Below are 14,056 nucleotides of genomic sequence, written 5' to 3' on the forward strand. Positions count from 1 at the left end.
AGAGGGCGGCAAGGGTCACTCCCCTGGCCCAGCCTCTCCAGCTGCCCTCTGGGCAGTTGTCCCTTACTGCTGCCTGTCAGGTCACCGGGAGGCCCCAGGGCCACTCGCCAGCCGGTCACTGCCTGAGCCCCAGCGTCTGCGATCCAGCCCCTGGCTGGGCGCCGGGGAGCAGAGGCCGGCCCAGCCTGCCCAGCAGCCCAGACTTGTGCGGCCCCGCCGTCCTGCTCCCACGCGCTGGGGCCCCTTGTGGGAGCGAGTTGTGGAACTGGTTATTTCAGAGCTGAGGCAGTGAGAGCTCGCCAGAAAGAGGGTGCTTTACAGTGTTTCTGAAACCGGAGGCTAGCTTTTGCCGTTTTTGATTTAGAATGCACTTGGGGGACCAGGGAAGCGATTGCCCAGGCCGGTGGGCAGTTCTCCTGGGGCCTGATGGCTTTTCCTGGCCCGCTGAGGTCACCCCTATTGTCCCAGCGGCTCCCGGCACAAAGGCTGGCGGGCCCTCCTCCGCCCTGCCCCGCCCTTCTTGTTGACTGTGCTGGGGAGGCGCCCTGCTGCGGCCGACTGTCCGCGACTGTCCGCTCCCAGGCGCAGAGCCCCGCCTGAGGACTGCTCTCCCTCCCAGAGGCGAGAATGACAGTGAGGTACCAGCAGCCCCTCCCCCAGGCCCTGTCGCGTGCGCTTCCCCGGCCGCGTGCCCAGCGGCTTCTGCCTTTCGTCCTCCTCCTGGAGCCCTTTCTACCTGCTCTGACCCCTTCGCTCTCCTGCGGCGTCCCGGCTCTTTCCTCTCCTCTGGCTTCTTGGTCCTGCCTCCCCCAAGCACCCCCCTTCCACACCCACCTGCCCTTCCTCAGGAGGCGCTCCCCCTCCAGGTGAGGCCCGCCCAAGGCGGCAGCCCCTGCTGCTCTTAGGGACCTGGCTCCAGGCTTTCGTGGTCTCCCCCCACCACTTGCCACCGCCGGGCGGGCCTGTTCCTCGTGCGCAGTCCGGGGGGTCGAGGGCCAGCTGCCCGCGGCGCAGCACCGTGGACACTGCTTCCTGGGGGACAGTGTGCCTGGAGGTTCCAGAACTTACTTCTAGCATTGAAGCTTGTGGGACTGAATTCAGAGATAATGTAGTGAAATTCGTGATTCCGGATGCCTTGAAACATGTCACTGCTTTCCAGGGACCTTCTGAAGAGGCTTTTGTTGAATGAGAGAAGGGCAACTCTGAACCGCCGCGCTTCCCGCTCGTCTCCACAGACAGCAGGGAGACCACAGGCACAGTTCCAAACGCCAGCGTACGTGTCTGGAGGCTGCCTGGAAGGGGTGGAACAGAGAATCGGAGCTTACTTCTCCCGTCCGCAGGGAGGGACTGCTGTGGCGGCGGGGAGGTGAAAGGTGGGAGTGTCTGGAAGAGCTTTGGGGACCACCTTGAGGGCACCAGGTGGAGATGAGTCCTTGTCGATCGAAACAGTGACGGGACTGGTTTGCAGAGGGCAGCGAGCATCCGCAGGCTGGCACGAGGCCGCGTGCCATCCGCCCTGTCCCCGGTGGCATCCACCGAGCGGAGCCCAGAGTCTCGCAGACAAGCCTTAGGCCACAGGCTCCGAGTCCTGGGGTGCTCTGCCGGCTCTGCCGGGTGGGGCGTCGGCCTGGGCACTGTCGTGTTACAAGGTCTTGCTGTTCTCGGTTGCCTGCCTGATCACACACTTTCTCCCAGAATGGGCAGCGTGTCAGCCACGTCACCCGAAAGCTGCTGTTGGCTGCGTGTAAAACAGTTTAAAAGAAAAAGCAGTGAAATCAGCTTGTACAGCGTGTTGCTCCATCGCGCGTGGCGTGCCCAGGGCGCCGCGACGTGGCAAGAGCCGGCGCAGGTCCCCCCGAGCCGTGGCCCGGCCGCGCTCACGCCTGGCGGGGGCTCCGGGCCGCTCAGCTCCCGCATGTGGCCTGTGGCCCGGGCCAGGCCGCGCTCAGGGCCAGGCCGCGGTCGCAGAGCGGAGGGGCCTCCTTTCTCGGCCCGTTTCCCGGGTGGCAGGAGAGGAGCAGAGTTGCCGTGAGTCAGCCTCGTAGGGTCAGGTGGTTTTCTGCATCGCTGTTCAGAACGAAGGCCGCAGCTGAGTGTTTGTGACGTGAGTGAGTTTGTGGCCGCCCCGGGCGGCTGCCGGGCAGCCAGGGGCTGCAGGGCCCACACTGCGTCTCGTCCAGTCAGGATGATGTTTTAGGCGCGGCCGCGAGGCTGGGTGAAGACCAGGGGGTCCCCTTAGGGTGTCGAATTTAGGGGTGTTTGGGTGAAAAGCCAAAAGTCTTCAGAGCGAGGGGCGCCGCAGTGGCTGATCTCCGCGCCGCGCTGCTTTGCTGCGGCTGCTGCCGGGGTGTGGCTGGGCGTGTGTGCAGTGCGGGGGTCACACAGGCGCGCGGGGGCCGGGGCGTCTGCAGACAGGGGCGTCTGTGGGGGCTGAGACTGGCGAGATGGTGACGTGTGAGAAGGGAGACCAGTGATGGAGAGCAGGGGGCTGAGACCACGCCTCGGAGATTCAGCTGCCAGCCAAAGCCCGAGTACCCCCAAAATAGTCTAGATCAGAATTTTTTGCTTGTGCAGTCTGCCCTGCACCCCGAGTGTTTTTTAAAAACATTTAGTTCACGGTGCCCTGTTGGCGACGATGCATTGTCACGAGGCCCTAAACCAGCGCGGAGGTGACGGGGGGGGGGGGGGGGGGGGGGTGGGGTGGGGGCTGGGCGGGGGCGCGGCCCGTGGGGCGTCCTTGGGGCTGAAGGACGTGACTGCACCTTAGGCCTCAGGTCCGCACCCGCCGCGGGGAGCCGCTTCTCAGGGCCGTCGTGGGGGTGACAGTGGGGTGCAAGTGCTGCCCCCAGGCTGCGGGGGCCCGACTCAAGACCGGCACGCGGCCCGCTGAGGGCACAGGACACTTGCCTCCTTTTGCTGCATCTCTCCGGCTGGGGCTTTATGGAGGAACGGCTCTCCCGTTGCGCTTGTCTCTCCTGTTGCAGTGGGAGTTCTTGTCTGTATTGAAAAGTAATTACGAGCCCACCAGAAATGGGGGGGCCGGGCTTATTGTTTCAAAGTATCCGGTGTTTGCTGCGCTAACACCAGGAGACCGTGTCGCTGGCGTTGCTGCTGGACGCTGTCGGCGCCTCCTCGAAAGGCTGGTTTTCTCACCGGAGTCACAGGATCCTTCCAGAAGCCCCCGGGGGTGTGGGCGTGGCCACCTGCCCGGAGCTGAAGCTCAGCGGGAACCTCGCTCTGATGTCATTGAAAGCCCAAGTAAGAAGCAGCTGTGCTTCGAGGGCCTCCTTGGCCGGCCGTGCTGCCGGGGTCCCGGGAGGAGAAGTGGGGGTCTCCAGCCCCAGCCGGAACGGCCACTGGACAGGGCACGGCCCTGAGGGTGGGGCGGTCTGTCCTGTCTTGTTCAGTGACTTCGGCTGAACGTCCATCGAGGAAGACCAGGCGGCTGCCCCGCGTCTTCAGGGCCTCGGGGCTCCGAGCCCTCCAGTCTCTGGTGGGTTCTGTGTCTGAAGCCCCTGGCTTGCCCCGAGGCAGCTGTTCCAGGGTCTGCAGTCCCTTCTCAGGCCGCGGGGACGGACCCCAGGGAGGGAGCAGCCCTCTGCCTGCTGAGCTTGGCTGCCGGTGCGGGCCTGGTGTGCCCCAGAGCTCAGCCCCGGCCGGGCCACCAGTGTTTGCTGGGGCACAGCCGAGCCTCACAGCGGAGGGCAGGGCGGCGACGCCCGGCCCGTGAGGGCATCTGATTGGGGGCTGGCGCCCTGGAGTGAGTCCGTCGCGTGCCCAGGCTCCCGCAGGCCCAGCGCTGCCCAGGGAGCCAGGCCAGGGCACCCCTGCGGGTTGCTGCACGTTGGCTTTAATTTGAAATTCCAGCTTCACATGAAGATACCGGCTGATACGCCGACGCTGGTGGTGGTTTTCTGTCGAAGACCAGTTCCGGCAGAATGTCGGGTCAGGTGTCCCTGAAAGGATGAGACGGCCGAGGCCAAACCTGAGGGGGGGCGGGGTACGGCAGACGCCGACACTCTTATTTTGGTGCCAGCATCGGCTGCGGAGGGCCTCAGCGGGTCTTTATACGTTAAGGCCATGATGGGATGACATCATCGCATGCACAGAAGCAGAACAAAAACAATCAGTACGTTCCTTTCCCATGGACGTTTTGGCGCCTACGTGTTTTTGGGAAAAGAAACGACCTTAAAAGTTGATAGATAGTTAAAATTTAGACTCATTATTTCAGCCTAAACAACTCCCTGGGTCAGCGAGCAGTCCTCGGCCCCGCCTGTCGCCAAGGCTGCAGTGTCAGGAGACGGCGCTGTCCGCGTGGCCTGCAGCCAGAGACCAGTTGCTTCCTGGTTATCAGTTATTAGAACTTTTTCCTACCTAGACACTCCCGGCGTAATCAACTTGATGAATCATTTCAAGGCTCCTTTACGGAACGTCCATGTAAGGAAAACTGCGGCCAGCTCGGGGCTGCTTCGCAGGCACATGCCCGTGCACAGGGATTATTTCCCGTTGTCAAGCGGGCCAAATTATTCAGTGTTTAATGGTTAAGCAAGTAATTCTCTGTGCCACGTACTTACAAGGTTCTTATACGTATCTTTTATTGCCCAATGTATTTACCGAGAGGTTCTTTTCTTATTATGACCGAGGACAAAAAACAAAGGGATGTTCCGTCTTCAGCCCCACGGTGTGAGGCACGAGGACTCTTCAGCCCCACGGCGTGAGGCCCTTTCCTTAGCTGCTTGCCAGTGTCTGGCTGGCTGGGACAGCAAGGCCCCCGCAGCAGTTTTCTTTAATGGGAAAAGGAAGCGGCCAGGGCCAGGCTGCCCTGGTGCCCGGTGGGCGGGACCTGCGGCCCCCCACTCGCCACAGGCGCCTTGGCCCCTGGCTTTGAGGAGCGGGTTTTCTTACTTGGAGTCTGAGGCTTGTGGACGTCCTGCTGCTGTCTGTTTAGTGAAGAGGCTGAGCTCCCCGGCACAGTGTTCGTGCGCCCGCGTGCTTTCTCTCTGCGTGGAAAGAGCCGGGCCCCAGCCTCGCCCAGCGCCGCTCCATGCCCACTTCCACCTGTCTCTCCTCCCCCAGGGTGCTGGTCAAGATAAACTCGGAATCTACGTCAAGTCTGTCGTGAAGGGAGGCGCCGCCGACGTGGTCAGTATGCGGGCGCGGCTTGTGTGGCGCGGGCTGGCACAGGCCTGGGTGTCGTGGCGGCGCCTTGTCCCGAAGCCCTGGGCTCCCTGGGGAATGGCCCGAGGGGCACATTGCTGACGGCCCTATCCCTCCCTGCCCCTCGGCGCCTGCCTCCCGACACTGGCCCAGGATGGACGACTGGCCGCAGGCGACCAGCTCCTCAGCGTGGACGGCCGGAGTCTGGTGGGGCTCTCTCAGGAAAGGTACGCTTGTGTTTGCTCGGGGCCTCTGCGAGCGCAGGCTCTGGGCGCAGCTGACGTTTCCTTCACCCACAAATTGCCAGCTTCTAGCCTGGTCTGGAGCGGCTCCGGGCAGCCTGCAGAGCGCCCAGGCTCAGCGCTCCGATGTCTCACAGCATCGGCTCACCGGTTCTCGCGGGCGCGTGTCCTTGTGGGTGGTGGGCCTCGGTCGGTGCTGGTGCGGGCGGCAGGTGGCGTGCTCGCCCGCCCCCGCCGGACAGAGTAGGCCCTGAACTTCCTTTGCCTCCGGGGCGGCCCTCTCTCCCCAGGGCCGCAGAGCTCATGACCAGAACCAGTTCGGTGGTGACACTGGAAGTGGCAAAGCAAGGCGCCATCTACCACGGCCTGGCCACCCTGCTCAACCAGCCGTCCCCCATGATGCAGAGAGGTGAGGCCTGAGGCGGGCGAGTGCCCTGCGTGCCCGCCCCCCACGAGTGTTCCCAGGGACCACCTGCAGGGCGCTGGGCGCTTCACAGTCCTGGGTCCAGGGTCCAGGCGCGGCCAGCGCCCTAGCAGCCTGCTGTCACTCCCTAGGCCCCGTCTGGCCTCCCTCTGCGCAGGCTGGCGGGGCAGGCCACGCAGAGACCGCGGTCGGGTGGAGGCAGAGGAGGGCCAGTCAGCTGTGGGTCAAGTCCTCAGAGAACACGCGGATCTGCTCCCGGAGGGGCGGCGGTGGGCCGGCCTGCGCGCAGCACGCTGGCAGGGGCGCGTGTGCCGGGCCCGAGCTGGCCGACGCGCTCTCAGGTGGAAGCCCGTGTCCAGAGACACAGATCCCAGGTGTGGTCGCCGCCCTGCTGCGCGAGCACAGGAGCCCGGGCACCCGCGCCCGTGTCCGCTGAACCGTGCGGGAGCAGGACCTGCCTGGAGGCCGCACTGGAGCCCGGGCCCGGCTCAGCCTTTCGCCCTCCTGCTAGCGCTCAGCATGCCTGTCGGTCCCAGTCGGGGAGGGGCCGGGGGCTGCGGGAGGTCAGGGCTGGCGGGGCCCAGGGCCCTCCGCCCTGACAACCCAGAGCTGACCTGCTGTAAGAAGTGGGGGAAGTGCATTTATTTACCTTTGGCTTTAAAAAATGAGAACTTTTGCTACTTGAAATAGGAAAGTTCACGTGAAAGTCAACTTTGAAAAAGTGCTTTTTCCACCAGCTCCAGCAGAACGTGGCGTTAAGACTTGTGCGTCCTCAGGGAAGTCCTCCCTGACGTGGAGATGCTGTTCGTTCTGCTCGAAAGATCTCCCTTTGGGAACCTTCGGTGTTTGAAGACACGTCTTCTCAAACTGAGCGGGGTGCTCAGAGCGGCCCGCACCCCTGACGCGCCCCCGCGCCTTCCCTTGCAGTTTCAGACCGTCGTGGCCCAGGCAAACCCCGGCCGAAGAGCGAAGGCTTTGAGCTCTACAACAGCTCCGCGCAGAACGGGTCCCCCGAGAGCCCCCAGCTGCCCTGGGCCGAGTACAGCGAGCCCACGCGGCTGCCGGCCGACGACAGGCTCGTGAAGAACAGAGCCGACCACCGCTCCAGCCCCAACGTCGCCAGTAAGCGCCCGCCCCGTGCGGGGAGCACCGCCCGCCGCCGTGCAGGCCGGCGCACCCGCCGCCGTGGGGGGCGGGCAGGCTCCTGCGGGAAGGCCGCGCCATCCCACTCCCGAGGGCCGCGCGGGAAGGAGCGCGGGGTGTGGGCGGACACTCGTGCCCAGGCTGCCGTGTCGCTGTCCAGCCACCCTGGACACGCTTCAGCCTCTGGTCATGGGTCAGGCTGTTGGCCCTGGCGCTGCGATCCGGGCCCCAGAAAGCACCGGCTCGCCTGTGCCCCGGGACGCGCCGTGTGGGTGCCCCGCCCGTCGGGACCACGGGGGTCGTCCCGTCGGGACCGCGGGCTTAGCCGTCCTCTCTTCTCCCCGACTCCACAGATCAGCCTCCCAGCCCCAGTGGGAAGGGCCCACCCGCCCCCGGAGCAGCCAGGATCACGTCCGTGTCCACGGGGAACCTGTGTGCAGAGGTCGGCAGATGAGCCAGCTCGTCTCGCCCCAGGCCCGCGGCGCCCGTCTTCCAGCGGGTGGGGGGTGCGCGGCGCTCGGCCCGCTCACGCGCGATTCTCGGCGTCGCGTCTCCGTGTTCTAGCGCGACGGGCGCAGAGGCGGAGACGGTTGCGTCTGGGCAAAGCAAAGTGGTTTTCGCTACCCTCTGTGTGAGACAGACGCTTGTCGTTTCTGACCGTTTTTCAAGTATTTGCCGTATTTTAAAACAGCTCTTTGGGATTCTAATTCTCCCACTGTCCAAACTGAGGACTCTTCCTCCCGTGCGCAGGAGCAGACGCCCCCACCCAGACCCGAGGCCTACCCCATCCCCACGCAGACCTACACCAGGGACTACTTCACCTTCCCGGCCGCCAGGGCCCAGGACCGCTCGGCTCCGCCCGCCACCCAGTGGCCTAGTTATGAGGAAAAGGCCCTGGCGCATCCGGATGGCAGCCCCACCGCCGCCGCCCTGCAGGTGAGGCCGCAGCCTGGATCACCACCCCGGGGCGGCGGTGGGGGGCCGCCCGAGGCTTCTGGGCAACTCTGCTGTTGCTCTTTCTCTCTGGTGGCTTGGGCTGGAGTCTGGAGAGAGGGCGGCAGGGAGCGCACGACCGTGAGGAGCGCCTGTTCTCGCGCTGAGAAATGCCACCAGCCGGGCCGAGAGCTCCCCGCGGTGCCCGCAGAGCCTCTGGCTGCCGAGGGCTGAGGCTGTGGCCGCCCCCTCCCCGCGGCACCGAGGACCCCCATAGCCACTCCGGGATCTGCTGCCCCCGGGGAGGATGCGCGCGTGGGTCTGCAGCCCTGTCCGCGGGAGCGGTGACGTGCCGTGTCCTCTCCCCGGGCAGCGCGCGGCGCACTCGCAGGAGGAGCTCCGGGACGACCTCGCCTTCCCGCTGGGGCGCAGGGGCGACAGCGACGTGTGGGTGAACCCCAGCTCCTCCCTGGGCTCCAGCGCGTGCAGCCAGGAGCACCTGGCCCCCTCCTCCAAGACGGGCACCCCGGCCTCCACGCTGACCAAGAGCGGGCCGGGCCGCTGGAAGACCCCCGGGACCGGCGCCCCGCCCCCGCCCTCCGACCTGCCCCCGCCGCCCCCGCCGCCCCCCGTGCGCTGCCCGAGTGACTTTGACGGGGCCCCCCCGGATCTGCCTCTGCCCCCGCCGCCTGCTCCCGGCCCGCTGGGCCCCCCGGCGGCCCCCACCCAGGCCCAGGCCCAGGCCCAGGCCCAGGCCGCGGAGCGCAGGAAGCGCGAGGAGCAGCAGCGCTGGTACGAGAAGGAGAAGGCGCGGCTGGAGGAGGAGCGGGAGCGCAGGCGGCGGGAGCAGGAGCGGAAGCTGGGGCAGATGCGCGCGCCCCCCGCGCCCGGCCCCGCGCCCGGCCCCGCGCCCGCGCCCCTGCTGAAGCCCGAGAAGCCCCCGGAGACGGTGATCCGGGAGCTGCAGCCCCAGCAGCAGCCGCGCACCATCGAGCGCCGCGACCTGCAGTACATCACCGTGAGCAAGGAGGGGCTGGCCTCGGGGGACAGCCTGTCCCCCGACCCCTGGAAGCGGGACGCGCGGGAGAAGCTGGAGAAGCAGCAGCAGATGCACATCGTGGACATGCTGAGCGCCGAGATCCAGGAGCTGCAGGGCAAGCCGGAGCGCAGCGCCGAGGACAGCGACCGCCTGCGCAGGCTCATGCTGGAGTGGCAGTTCCAGAAGCGGCTGCAGGAGGCCAAGCAGAAGGACGAGGACGACGAGGACGACGAGGACGACGACGTGGACGCCTTGCTGCTCATGCAGCGCCTGGAGGCCGAGCGCAGGGCGCGGGTGAGGGCCGTGGGGGCGGAGGGGCCGGAGGACACGCGGTGGGCCAGCGCCGCTGGGGGCCAGTTAGAGCCGGAGCAGGTGGGCGGGTTTTCTTCCTAAGGGGCCAGAAAGTAAATTCCTCAGGCCTCCTGGGCCGCAGGGCCCTGTGCCCCACGCCCGGGCGCCCTGCAGGCCGGCACCCCCCGCCGGCCCTGGCCCGTCCCCAGCACGGCCAGGGGAGAAGGTGACCTCTGCTCGGGCCTCCCCGCTGCGCGGGCCGGGCGGGGCGGGCCGGGCGGGGCCGGCTCGCTCTGGAGACGCGGGGCCTGCGGGTGTTCTCGACGCCCCCCGTCACGACAGCGCTTGTTCCTGCCGTGCGGGACACGCGGAGAAAGGTAACGTGTGTAGCGGTTTAGCGCAGCCAGTGGCGAAAATGCCCAGTGAGAGGCGGAAGGAGGCTCTCGGCCGCCCTCCCGGGAGAGTCGCCGCGGAGCCTCGCGGTTTACTCGTTTTTCCTTTTTGATCGAATATTCTAAAGGCCTTTTCACGTCTTGGATTTTCTTTAAAATTCCACCTTCCGGCATGAAGCCTGGACGCCACACCAGCGACGGTGGTCGCGGCCACTCTCCCGCCCGGGCGGCCCGGCAGCGGGCGGCGGCCCAGAGCCTGGGGCCCTCAGGGCGGCCTCTTCCGCCCACGCCGGCCGCCCGCGTTCTGGGCCGGTGCTGAACCGACCCGCCCGCCCCTCAGGCGAGGGCCACGGCCGGCTGTTGCTGTCCCGCGGGGCGTCCGACTGCTCAGAGCAGGCCCCGCGGGAGGGACAGCCTCGCCGTCCCGACGGTTTTATCTGAAAGAGCCTGTTTTAAACGGCTGGTGCCGAGTCTCGTGCGGCACAGGAGCCCCCGAGAGGCCTCCGCTTTGCGGGCAGAGCCCAGCCCTGCGCCAGGCCGCGCCGCGCGGGAAGGACGGCCCCTGGAGTTAAGCCCTGACGCCAGAACCGGGGTCTGTGTGAAAAAGCAGGCGCCGTTCATGTTTTGGGGCGACCCTGTCAATGACAGAAGAGCCGGCGGCTCCGCGAGGACCCCCGCGCTGTCCTGCCGGGCGGCCCCGCGTTCGCGGGGAGCGCCCTGTCCAGACAGCCAGAGCCCCGCGGCCCGCGGCCTCTGCGCGAGAAGCAGCGTGTGCGCAGGGGATTCTGTGACGGCGCAGCTCCAGCCGCCGCGTGTCTCGACTCACGGTCGGGCTCACGTCTCAGTCCCCGAGGAAGAGTCGGGAGCTGATGTGCTCCGCGGACGTGTCCAACGCGGGGGCTCGCCTAACGCGGGGGCTCGCCTGCCCGACGCCGGCGGACACGTCCCCGTTCTGACACCTGGGAGTCAGCCCGGGGCCCCGGCTGCCCCTCGGGGAGCCCTCGGCGGCGGCGGCTGAGCTGGTGGAGGGGCAGGGCCAACCCGAACCCGTTTCACACCTCGCCTTTCTTTTCTCCCTCTCTGTCGCCTGCAGCAGACTGCTCTGCCAGCAATCTCTGTTCTAGATTTGGTATGTCCTCGTTTCTTGGCCTTCGGTCCTTCCTCCTGTCCTGACCTCCTTCCTCCGTCGTGCTGGTGTGTGTGCGAGGGCGTCCGGGCCGTGGCCCGGTGTGGTGGCCTCGCGCCCGCCTCTCCGTCCCTTCTCGTGTTCTGTTCGTTCGTGGTTTTGACCTTTTCTCTGTGTTAATCGTAAGTTGATTCTGCGCATCTCACGGGGGCATCAGCGCACGCGCACCTGAATTTTGCGACAAATGACCTATTTTGTTCTTGTCGCTGAATGGGCCTGCCCGTGCGGGGGCCCGGGGCTGGGGGGGCCCAGATCCCTGGGCTGTGCCTGCGGCCCCAGCGGAGGGGGCGCCGTCCTGCCTGAGCCCTGACCGGCGGCAGCCCTGGCGGCCCCTGTCTGGGCCAGCACTGAAGTGGCCGAGGCGCGCGTCAGAGGTCCCGGGGCCCCTGGTGCAGGCAGCTGGGACTTCCTGGGCCCGTTCCCCCAGTGACAGCCCCGTCTTTGGGGGGGGGACGTCACGGCGGCAGCGTCCCTCCAGAGCACCCTCTCCCGGACGAGTCCGCCCTCCGTGGGGACTGGAGGCATCTTCTCTGGGCTTGATGTCGTTCCGCTGCGGGTGAGATGCAGCAGCTGTGTCTCTCCTGCCTCCTGCTGCGTGCCGGGCGCGGCCCCGCCAGCTGGGCAGCTCTGGCGGAGGCTGTGTGCTGGCAAGAGCCCGTGAGTCCACACCAGGCTTTTCTTTCACAGAAATAGTTCATCCCTTTTTTTCTCTGAAAGATGGTGATTCCGGCATTCCCACGGATCTCGACTGCCACACCTCAGGCCCCCGCAGCAGCCTCCCCTGCCGGGGCGGAGCCAGGGCCTCCTGGCCTTGTGCGGTGTTGGAGCCCTGGGGCTCCTTGTGGGTGCGATGGGGGGGGGAGGCTGGCACCTTGCCAGGTCCCAGAAAGGAGGTCAGCCTGCAGCTCCCCCGGGAGCCCGGGGCCCAGCGCCACCTGCCGCCTGCTGTCTGCCGCCTCCCGGGCGTCTGCTGTCCCCACTGACACCCTCACTCAAGACCCCGTGCAAGCCTCCGGGCTGAAGACTCCCTGCCCGTCCTGCTGCTCACGGGTGCCGCCTCAGCCTGCCGCTGTGCTCTTCCAGGCCACCCTGTGGCCTCCCGTGCCAGTGCTGGTCCGCACCTCAGCTCTCCAGGAGCCCCGGGGGCCCGAGGCCCTTTCCTGCCCGCGCTCACCCTTCCTCATGGTGCCCAGCCCTCTAGAGAGCGCTCCCCCCACCATGTACCCGCCTGCCGGTGGGTCAGCAGGCGTCCAGAGGCAGCCGTGTGTGCTGGCGCGGGGGTGGGGGGGCGGGGAGCTGCCTGTGTGCCCACTCCTGGCGGCACGGGTTGTGCAGGGACATGTCCAGTGTGCAGGGGGTCAGCCAGCACCCCGAGACTCTGGGCTCCACAGGCTCCTCCTAGGGGCCCCTCCACTGGTGTCCCAGGCTGCGACCGTGTGGGCAGCCCGCGGGCAGGCTGCCAGTGCCTGCAGGGAGGCCCGTGCCGGGGAAGCAGCGGCCTTCGTACCGGCCCGGAAGGCCCAGGGCCTGCGGACAGACGGCCCCTGGGAGGGGAGCAGGCGGGCGTGTGTGGGGAGTCCGGCATCCTGCAATGCCGCCACCCCGCCCCTCCTGCCTCTGCCGCGCGGACTGGCAGCCCCCGGGCCGCGGGCCCAGCTTCGGAGGGGCCGCCGGTCGCCCTTAGCTGGGAAGTCGGGAGCAGGCCAGTGCCGCGCGGCCCAGGAGGACTTGTCCTGCTGCCGGGCATCCCGGCCAGCCCTGCGGCGGGCGACAGAGCGGTGTTCGCGGGCCTTGCGCTCACAGGCCCGGGTCCGCTCGGTGGGGAGGGCGAGGAACGGGGCCCGGCCCCGGGATTGTCACCGCGAGGACGTTCCCTTTCCCAGGAGAGAAACGCATCAGTACGTCGTCGTGGGGCCAAGTCACGGACACAGACCTCGGCGTCCGTCTCGGGGACGGGCCGTCCGTGGCCACCCCGGGGCTGCCCGCGCATGCCGCGGGGGTCCCCGCGCCTCCTGGGCTCCGCGGTCTCCGCTCGCCGTCGGCGCCGCGGGTCCCTGCTGAGCTCCTGCAGACGCGGCAGCTCAAGGCTTTCCTTTGACTTAAAACCAGGAACCGTTGCCTGCAGCCCTGCGGCTGCGGGAGTCTGCCGTCCGGCGCGGCGCCGCTGGGAGCTGGGGGGGGTGAGGAGGGTTCGTCTCTGCTTCCTGCTTTTTTGTGGGGGGCGGGGGAGAGCATCTCGCGGTCAGAGCTCAAAGCTGGAAAGGGAGGTGTGAAGCCGCCCCCAGGGGAGGGGGCTGACCCCGGGGCCGGGCCTGAACACGGCGGGGGCACGGGGGGGGGCTGACCGCCGCCCCGCCGGAGAGCAGGGTCTCCGGAGGACACGCCCGGTGCCGGGACGGCGGCTGTGACTGTCGCCTTCTGAAAATGGTGCTCCGCGTGCGGGAGGCGCCTCGCCGGCTCTTCAGGGCGAGCTGCCTCCCGCGCTCGGAGCTTGTTTTCCTGAGGCGGAGGGGCTCGCCCCGGCCGCGCCTGCCGTGCCGGGCGCCGGAGGGCCGCTTCGGTCTCCCCACGGTCCCTCTCTGCCCGTGGCGTTGTTCGTTGTGGCTTCACGGCGTCTTTCGTTCGGGGGCCGCTGCTCCTCGGCTGTCTGGCGGCTCCTGAGTTCTGGCGACGCGGCCGTGGGGCCCGCGGGGCCGGGGTGGGGGGGGCGCCCTGGCGTCCCCGCCTCGGCTGCTGCCGCTGCTGCCCCACGCCGCTCTCCCGCCCGCCCCGACTCCTTCTGCCTCAGGGAACGAAGGTGTCTTCTCTAGAAGCACTTTCTTTTCTAGAACGGCGTCACCGTGAGCCGGCAGCCGGTGCTCGTGTAGCACCCGCTAACCCGCTGCCTCCCCGCGAGGCCCGCTCTTGTTTCTTCAGAAGTCCGGCGAGCGCGAGAGCCTGGGTTTTGGGGGGTTTCGGTCCAGGCAGACACCGTTTGGACCAGAAGCCGGCGCTTCACGCGTGTGCTCTGAGCAGGTCCTGGACGAGGGCCGTCTGTCCGCCTGTCTGCCCTGCGGCGCGGGGGGTGTGGCCGGGCCCCGAGGCCGGGCCGGCGCGAGGGTGGCTGTGCTGGCCTGGTGGCAGAAAGGCGGGTCCTGGGGCCGGGAGAGGACGTGGGCGGGTCGTTCCCGGGCGTGTTCGGCCGAGGTGGGCAGGAGCGGGAGGGAGGCCCCGGCCGGGGGCGAGGGCCAGCGCTGCCCTCCCGGGGCC

At 67.8% G+C, this 14,056-nt stretch overlaps 1 protein-coding gene across 6 annotated transcripts in view; it reads left to right on the top strand.

Annotated features, from left to right (window-relative positions):
* The window catches only part of AFDN (afadin, adherens junction formation factor), a 68,170-nt gene that overhangs the window by 48,834 nt on the left and 5,280 nt on the right, over positions 1 to 14,056 (top strand). For all 6 annotated transcript variants that reach the window (XM_037520711.2, XM_037520713.2, XM_037520715.2 and 3 more), the window contains 7 exons: positions 5,077 to 5,142; positions 5,311 to 5,384; positions 5,690 to 5,808; positions 6,751 to 6,945; positions 7,320 to 7,408; positions 7,717 to 7,902; positions 8,273 to 9,232. In XM_037520711.2, coding sequence (XP_037376608.1) covers positions 5,077 to 5,142; positions 5,311 to 5,384; positions 5,690 to 5,808; positions 6,751 to 6,945; positions 7,320 to 7,408; positions 7,717 to 7,902; positions 8,273 to 9,232 — 1,689 coding nt within the window. The remainder of the gene's footprint in view (positions 1 to 5,076; positions 5,143 to 5,310; positions 5,385 to 5,689; positions 5,809 to 6,750; positions 6,946 to 7,319; positions 7,409 to 7,716; positions 7,903 to 8,272; positions 9,233 to 14,056) is intronic.

This window comes from Talpa occidentalis, unplaced genomic scaffold (genome assembly GCF_014898055.3).
Source record: "Talpa occidentalis isolate TD23 unplaced genomic scaffold, MPIMG_talOcc4v2.1 talOcc4.2, whole genome shotgun sequence".
Taxonomy (NCBI): Eukaryota; Metazoa; Chordata; class Mammalia; order Eulipotyphla; family Talpidae; genus Talpa; species Talpa occidentalis.